Source organism: Hydra vulgaris, chromosome 08 (genome assembly GCF_038396675.1).
Source record: "Hydra vulgaris chromosome 08, alternate assembly HydraT2T_AEP".
In the NCBI taxonomy this organism is placed as follows: Eukaryota; Metazoa; Cnidaria; class Hydrozoa; order Anthoathecata; family Hydridae; genus Hydra; species Hydra vulgaris.
The window spans coordinates 32,782,916-32,792,529 of NC_088927.1; the positions used below are offsets into that span (position 1 = coordinate 32,782,916).

Sequence of the window (9,614 nt, forward strand, 5' to 3'; positions counted from 1 at the left end):
TTGGTTGTAATTGTATGGAAAATTAAAAACAAAACTTTTTGAAAGAAAAAAAAGTTTGAAAAACTACAAGCTTAAGAATCACTAGGACGAATAAAAAAAGGCAATATTCTGATTGGTCAAAAAGCAATAGCACTTATTCAGGGTTTTAGGAGTAACTGCTCAGTTTTACATGAATAAAAATTTAAGCAAAATCGCTCAAACTTTTTTTCCTCGTAAAGCTGATTACTACAAAAATGATGATTAAAAGCAATTGCTTTTTTTTAATTCTATGAGCGAAATTCATTAAGTTGTTATATTTGTTCTATTTTATGCATTTTGGATTTTAATTATAAAATTTTAGTGAATAAGGGTGGCTTAAACGGAAATTATTTATGAAAAGTTTAATGGAACATTTTATAAAAATTCGAAAATGTAGTTGCAGGACATTTATATTTCATGCACATCATTTCAATATTCATCACATGCATTTCAATAACATAAGAATCAAACTACTTGATGGATAGTTTTCTTTTAATTTTTTTGCTTTTTTGTTTAGTTTTTTCCTCCTTTTTTCTTTTAATGTTTTTCTTTTTAGGTTCTTCTACTTTTTCTTCTTTATCAACCACATTTGTTGATTTGTCATCCGACGACTCTTTTGATGAACTTTTTACTGAAGGACGCTGAGGCTTAAATTGTAAAGATTGGTATAAAGGCAAAGCTATAGATAAAGCAGTTTTTAAGTAAAAACATTTTATGTTTTTCCATCCACCAGGAACTTTATTTGGAATAATTTTCATTGCGTGTATGGCATTGGCAAGAAGTTCTTTTTCATTTTGCAATTTCACACTACCAATTTTAATTGCACTAAAAATAAAAAATTAAAATTACAAAACATTAATCGACCGCTAATAAGCTAACTAATTAAAACAAATTATTTTACCTGCTTGGCCCATGCCCCATTCTTAACAAAGTACATGAAAGCGATTTTTGTATTTCCACGTTGACGTTTGGGTAAGTCAAATTGATAGGAATTGGTTCTCTTAAGAAAAATGTTGTATATTAACTAATTGCTAAAATCTTCAAAGCTCTGTATTACAAATACACTTACCTTTTTCTTTTAAAGAATACTTTTCCTAGCGTCTTTAAAACTAACGGGTAAATGCGGTCATCGCAGAGAAATACATCAAATAAAGATAACAATTGACGCTTTAATTGGAATGTCTTATATTCTTTGCGCAGTTTTGTTAAACTTATAACCTAAAGAATTTTTTATTTTATATATTTTATTTTTACCATTTCATTGCTTGAAAGTATACCATAAGTAGAAAGTATTAAACCTATTGAAAGATACCTTTTTAATTGAGACAACTCCTTTTTCTCTAAGGGCTGCTTTCACGACTTTGCCAGGCTCTTTAGTTATCAAGCAAACATCATTGCAACCATTAAAACTGTGGGGTAAAGGACTAAATCAAAAAAATAATAATATTTACACCATTGAAACTCTATCAAAATGAAAATAAATTAACATTTATGAGGAGCCCATTTGCAAAATGTGCTAAATCCGAGTAAATTGATTTTGAGAAAACGACGAAAAACTCATAGAATGACTCTTAGTTGCTCATCAATAGAAATTGATATTTCCTTGGTCTATTTTTATAACAAAAAAAAACTTTCAATTGGCCTAATATTTAAATGGATGATAAATTTCAGTATATAGACTTATGAAATAAAACTAAAAATTTTTATTTTTGTGACTTAGCATGTTTTGGTGCTCTTTAATAATTGAAGATAGAAAGTGACCGAGGTTAAAATTTCAATAAAATTTTAATAAAAAAAGGCAAGGCCAGGGCTAGGTTTGTGATTTGAGCTACATCCTAAAGTATTTTTTTTCTTCAAAATTTATATTATATTTTATATATAAGCATGTATATTTATGTATAAACATCATTATGATCATCATCATATGATATATGGAAGCTTTTATTCCTTCTAGTCAGTTTCAAGTCAAGCCTCGTTCTACTTAACGTTTTTAATTTTATGAAGTTGCTATATTAAACTTGAATCAACAATTAGAGGCATATGTTCTCAAGAGAGTATCTCTCTTTAGAACATATGCCTTTTATTATTGCAAGAAGTCAATGTAAAAAAGCTCCTGTCTGATTCTAAGCTCTGTGGTTCTAATAAAACTCTGTTTATTAAATCTTATCTCATATTTTAGTTTTTTATCTCAGATGTTAGGTTCTAAGACTTATAGAAAATCCTCATAACTCATAAGATGTTAGACTTAACATAAGATGTTAGACCTACTTTAGACATAACTAAATTAAATCTAACATCTCTATTTCATGGACCTGACCTTATTACTACTCCCCCAAAAAAGGCAGCGTTATTTGCATAGGACCTTTTCTCTAATCTGACTCTTGAATCTAATAGCTATACTTTTCCAGCCATTGGAGTTAATCAGATTAACCTATTATTAGACATTCAAGTCTCTTTGGCTTCCGATGCTAAAGTCAATTTTCAATTTTAATCTTCTACAGCTTTTGGATTAGACAACATTTCCATCATAGTCTTACAAAAGTGTTCTCCAGAACTTTCTTCAATACTTAACTATTATTTATTTATTTTTTGTTTATTCTGATTCACTCTCAAAATGGCTGCAAACAACCATTATTAATTTGGGAGTCACAAAAAAAAAAAAGAAGAAGAATAGAGTTAAAGAAAAAGGAAACAGTTGACAGAAGACTTAAAAGGTTGTAGGCTGTATGAGTCGAGAAAACATGAAATTGAGGGAGAGTTCCAAAGAGTTGAAGTGCAGGGAAAAAATTAGTCAAAAGTTTATAGAGTATGCAGGAACAGATACAGTAAAAGAATGAGACTTTGAAGAATGAGAAGTCAAGGGAGAATGAGAGTGAGAATGAGTTTAAGAGCTAAATAAGTGTTTCCAAAATTTAAAAACTCAAGAAAAAATTTTGACCTCTCTAACTATCCTACGATTAGTATTCTCTCTAGTATTAGTTTCTTCATATAAAAGTTTTAAAATTAATAAATCATTTTGAACTCAAGGTTCTAAAATGATTATAACTGCAAGGTTCTTTTATAGCTCCTGTATTGTTTTTAATCTACAATAACAATCTTCCTGATAATTTTAGTGAAGTGATTTTATTTGCTGACAACTCAACTTTATACGCTTGTCTTGACAAAAACTCTTAACTTTTTGATTGTTTAGAACAAACAGTTAATTTTTAATCTGATCTCATTTCTGTAACACCTTGGGACATGCAGTGGCTTGTGGATTTTCTAACAAAACTCAGTTATTTACTGCAAACAACTATTGCTATATTGTTGACATTTCAATCACAATTGTAAAAAAATATATATTTAATTTTGGCTATAACTAGTATATTTTTTGCTAAAAAACAAACTTTAAAATTCCCTTCACAGACGTTGTTATGAGATTTTGTTGCATAATGAAAAAGTGTAATATAAGTTTATACAGCAATGCATTTATATACAGTTATACTGTATCTAAATGCATTGCCGTTATAATATGCATCATATACTGCTATAAGTGCATTAGGCACTTTTGTATATTTTGTATATATATACTTTTGTAACAGGATGAAAAAAAAATATTGATCGGTAATTATAAATAAATAAACAAAATAGTTGAATGTAAAATGAACATAAAAAAGTAACTTGAATTAAATTAATTAAAAAGAATTTTCTTCAACATAGTTTAGAAACTTTAACTATAAAAAATTTTTTAAAACATAGCATTTTAAATTTTAAAAAAAGTTATTTTTTTATTAATAAAAAATTTAACTTAAATATAACAAAAAAATTTAAATGAAAAAATTTTAAAAACAAAAAGTAGAATGAAATTTATAAAAATATATAAAATTTTTATTTTATATTTAAAAAAATTTCATAATTGCAGTGAAAATAATTTTTACAACAATTAATTACTGCCTAATATTTTCCGCATAAACTATTTCAAGAGACTGTTTAAATAATCTAATTAAAAAAAGTTTTTGCGTAACTTAAATGACCTAAGGCGTAGGTGAAAATTGCTATTTTGAACCTAAAAATTCACATGGCATAACGCTTCTTAACAAGGCCTGTGTTCATATATAATAATAATAATAATAATAATAATAATAATAATAATAATAATAATAATAACAATAATAATAACAGTAATAATAACAATAATAATAAAAAAAATAATAGTAATAGTACTTACATTTTCTTTGGCTTTTTTTTTATTATTGGAATTTTATTGACACTAAGTATAAGCCAAACATGCTCATCATTTTCAAACAGTTCATCTTTTTTTTTCTGGTCATCTGATTTTTGAGATAAATGTGACAGCAATGCCTTTATTGCTAAACGAACCTAAAACATATAAGTGTAATGCTATAATATATATATATATATATATATATATATATATATATATATATATATATATATATATATATATATATATATATATATATATATATATATATATATATATATATATATATATATGAAGACCTCAGTGGAAAAACTGGCAATGTCACATTTAAAAGTATTGAGAAAGTATTTATTGATCATTAATAAAAGTCTTTATTTAAAGCAAATGAAACTAAGCAATTTAAAAAAATTTATATTATAATTATTTTATTTAAAATTTATTCAAAACAAAACATTTTGTAATTTTTTATACAAAATTTTTTTTCTCTTTGCTTTAAATAAAGACATTTATTAATGATCAACAAATACTTTCTCAATACTTTTTAAATGTGACAACACCGGTTTTTCCACTGAGGTCTTCATATATATATATATATATATATGTATATATATATATATATATATATATATATATATATATATATATATATACATATATATATATATATATATATATATATATATATATATATATATATATATATATATATATATATACATATATATATATATACATACAAATTACATTAGTGTATTCCAAGAAAGAGTACTCAATGTTCTTAAAGAACAGCAATAATAAATTAGTAAAAACACTTATCTAATTTTTTTCCTCTACAAATTGATTCACCATCAGTAGGTTCATCAGGAAGAATGACTAAACATCAAAAAATTCAAATTATAGAAAAACTATCTTACAGGAAGTTGGGAATTATTATAATTAATTATGCCTTGACAAAACTACATTTAGAAATTTCTAAATGCTGACACGAAAATGAGTAGCTTTTAAAAAATTATAAAAACAAAGGACCAACTAAAATTATCCTAATTCTTAAGAATTTTTTTTCATAATTAACTTTTTAATTTTAATCTAGTTGATGCAACTTTCTGGTTGCAAAATAACTGCAGTTACTACATAATTAATTATAACAATTCCCAACTTCCTAAGAAATATTTTTTCTACAATTTGAATTTTTTGATGCTTAGACATTCTTACTGATAAACCTACTGATGGCAAAACAATTTGTAAAGAAAAAAAATTAGATAAGTATTTTTACTAATATATATATATATATATATATATATATATATATATATATATATATATATATATATATATATATATATATATATATACATATACCACTCTAGGAATTAGGAAAAATGAGGTCAGCAAAAAATTGTGTTTTAGGTCGGCATTAGGTCAGCACAAAACTTTGAAACAAAGTTTCAAAGTTTTATTAAAAAGATTGGTTCCTCTGTGTTTTCAACTATACCAGTTGAAAGACCAATAGTTGGTAAAAAATATACTTACATTAAGTTAGGACATAGTAAACCATATTCTAAGTTAATTAGGTATGCTGCAGCTAGACGATCTAAACTTGCTTTTAAATTCCTTTCATTTTAGTTTATTCAGATTTCGAAAGTGATTTGTCTATGTTATTTTGTGATTCTATGTCTTGTGAAAAGTCAACATTATGTTTTGTTGTTGTTTAGTTAGGCAATTAAGTGTTTCTGTTACTGTAGAGCTACAGAGCCAACAAAGGATGCCCACAGCTGAATTTTGTAGGTTAAAACATATTCTGTGTAATCTTGGTGCAAGGATTCTCGCATCTGAGGGTTCAGACTGTCGCAAAAAAATTGCCTTAATTCTTGGGCATTATGCCACAGACATTAAAAGAATTTTGTTTCATCGATGATGTTCTGGGATACCAGGGTTCAGGTGCTAACTTTCCTTGTTCTACAGACCTAATTGAATTGAATTCTCTAAGAAACCTGCCTTTATGCCTCACACACCTGATAATTGTAACATCTTAAGAAGGACAATACAATCTTTGGAAGGCGCTTACAATGAAAACTTGTGTGAAGATAGACAAGGTGAAAACTTAAGAGCCCTAGGTAAGTTTCATTATTTAATTAATGTTCCTGTGATTTTTACTATAATAACTTAAGATAATGTAGTGCCACCTGTTTTGCATTTTATGTTAGGAGTTGTGTTAAAATTGTGTAAGTTATTGTTGAAGGAGTGTAAGACTTTAGATTGTCAAGAATTCGTCCTTGTCGCATAACAAGATGTGAGAACGAATGAATTGTGAGCTGCTAAAAGCGTTGAATGTTCTAAAACAGCAGAAGATTTGCTTTTATTAGGAAATCAATTTGCAGACTTTGCAAATATACAAGCGTGCTGGTTGGCTTTTAATAAAAAACTTTCCGAGTTAGAATGCATATTCCTAAACTCGTGCAATGAAAAAACCCCTGTTAACAGCAAGAAATATGTGCTAGATTCAGGTGTTCAATTAAAAAATATGATTGTAACATTGATTGGGTGCAGTGGGGTACATGCTAAAAATGGTTTCATCAATTTTGTGAATTTATTGGTGATTCAAAAAAAAAGTGTATTGTGTGACATAGAGAAGTATGAGTGTTTAGCATGTCAGGGTAAAGATATAGAATGTCTTTATATTTCTGAAAAAATTTATTTTATACGCGCACAACGCGAAGTTTTAGTTGTTGAGTATATTCGATTGCAGATGGAGTGTGAAGACCTGGAAAAAATATCCAAAAGTAGCATGGGGACTCATGAGAGGTTTCTTAATAAGGCCCTTGAAGATATGAAGGTTGAGCAAAAAGCTTACCATGCTAATGTATTTGTAGGTAATCATTGCAAAATAGTTTTAAGAAACCACTATAAACTTTGTAGTGTTAATGATGATGAAGCTATTAAAAATAGATTTGTACGCGTGTTCAGTGTTTTTAATAAGTTTAAATCTATTCTTTCTAAGCAAAAATTTCTTTTTAATGGCGAAATTACTGAGCTTCATCAATATATAAATTAATTTGCTATTGAGTTTCATGCACATCACACGAAAATGCATGAACTCATTTTTAATATTCCACTATTCGTAAAATTGCATAAAACTATTGGTTTGCTGAGTGAAAAGGAGGGAGAGTGTTTGCATAGTGTAAATAAGGAATTAAGACAGTTGCATTTAGTAAGAAATCAAGAGCAGAAGCTGTGTCTTGTTTCAAAATGCTTTGAATTGCACAGCAAAGTTGATAGGAAGCTTCAAGCCTCTAAGGTGAGAAAGTGTGTTGTGTGTTCTGAGCATGGCACAAATTTGTTTTATAGAAAAGGTCTTTGTCTTGTTTGTGGTCACCAAATTTAGCCTAAATATTTTAAAAATATTTTGGAAAAATTTCCTATGCAATACCTTCACTCAGGTTAAAGAATGGTGTATAAGTCTAGCATCAAATGGGTGTAAAAAATATAGCTTACTATTTTAACTTATGATGAGAACAACCGGTATGTTTGTTGGTATGATCAAAAAATATGCTGAGTAGTTAATTTAAAAAATGTATTTTCTTTTATTATATGTAACATTTAATTTAAATAATAGATTTCCATTCGATTATTATCATCAGAAGTTAGTTCTACCTTCGCAGTACCTCTGCTCACAACATACCTCCGCTTTAGTTAAAGAATGGAGCGTAAGTCTCACAAATAACAAGTTGGTGTAAAAATTTAGTTTAATAAATAAAGAATTTATAAAAGTTATTGTCACATTAGTGAGTCAAGCAATTGTTCTTCTGGTTTAGAATGAAATATGAATCTATTATCAACTGGCTGTACATAGAGTTTCCTACTTATAGAACTTATCAGTGGATCAACTAATTATAAAACAGTTTTTTATGATAATAAAAACAAACTATCAAACTTAAATTAGCGATTAAATTGTATATTTAAACAAACATTTTATTTTTTGTGAGAAAAGGTTAATGATTCAAGTGCCATAAAATAATTCTAATACCAAAAGTGAGATTATTTCAAAAGCTTCAACTCAATTTTGGCCTTGAGTTATTTTATTTGACTGTAAAAAAAAAAAAACTTTTTGAAAGCTTGGGCTTTAAATGATTAAATATTCCAAAATCAAAATCTAGCTTTATTTTGTAATGCGATGGAACTTATAAGCTTAGTGAAATTATTTTATAAAACAAAAATTTAAAGATTTATAAACGTACCCATTTAACAGCCCATCCACCTTTTAACAACATTTTTCATAATTTTGCAAAAATCGCGGTTTGTTTATCAGACTTCAATAGTCTGTTTTATTTAACCTTTAACATAAAAGTAAGTTTTTTTCTTCTTCTTATAATAGCCAAAACAATTGATAATAAATATCAGACATAATTTTTTTTTTTTAACGAAAAGTGACATCAAATAACTTAATTTCAGTCAAGTTTATCATTTGTTGCGTTTTTTCTAAACAAAAAAAGTTTTTTTTTGTTATTGCATTAAATTTCATATGATATTTCACATTTTATTATTGTTTTTATTCCTTGTACAAAACAAAATTATCTCTAATATTTCAAAAGTTAAAAATATTTTAGTAACACCCCTTAAGTAAACTAACATAATTTATATATATATATATATATATATATATATATATATATATATATATATATATATATATATATATATATATGTAAATTATGTTGGTGTATTTTACAAATAGAGTGCTCGATGTTCTTAAAGAACAGAGCAATAATAAATTTGTAAAAAACACTCATATCTCACTTTTATCTTCAACTTGAAGTTTCACCATTGCTGGATGATCAGGAAGAGTTCTGGATTATCAGGAAGAGGAACTCTTCCTGATGATCCAGCAATGGTGAAACTTTAAACGTTTAACAAAGCCGTCAACAATACAGTTGTTTGGACCAAACAACTGAGTTATCCGAATTATTGAAAACTTATAACTGCTAAGAGAAGCGTTAATATTGTCAGCAATAGAATTAAGCACACAGTAGCCATGATTTAAACACTTAATAAAGACCTTACTGCTTAAGAAGAACAAAAAAAACTTTTCCCATAGAAAATATGGCCTATACTTCACTCTTACTGTGAGTAATTTTTGTTGTAGCTACACGAAACAGTAATTAGTATTATTTTACAAAAAAACCTATCATACTATTTTATTAGATTTTAAAAAATTAAAATTTATTGGAAATAAAATATGCACCTGCTTTTGTTCGAAAGGCACCTTAACATCAGATGGTTCTGTTTCTTGTTTGTTAGAAGCCATGTTGGAAAGCTTGCATGATATACCGAGTATATTTATACCGAGTTTTTGTTAACCGAGCTAATTAATGTACTGGTTGTGATGTCATAACGT

General features: G+C 26.9%; 1 protein-coding gene across 1 annotated transcript; it reads right to left on the minus strand.

Moving 5' to 3' along the window:
* Positions 1 to 412: 412 nt before the first annotated feature.
* Positions 413 to 9,614, minus strand: LOC100197265 (ribosomal L1 domain-containing protein 1). Its single transcript, XM_065803454.1, has 6 exons — positions 9,462 to 9,614; positions 4,226 to 4,377; positions 1,331 to 1,442; positions 1,088 to 1,236; positions 920 to 1,018; positions 413 to 843 (listed from the first exon to the last, which is right to left on the minus strand). Exons 1-6 carry the CDS (start codon positions 9,522 to 9,524, stop codon positions 489 to 491), a joined length of 930 nt encoding a protein of 309 aa, XP_065659526.1. The 5' UTR covers positions 9,525 to 9,614; the 3' UTR covers positions 413 to 488.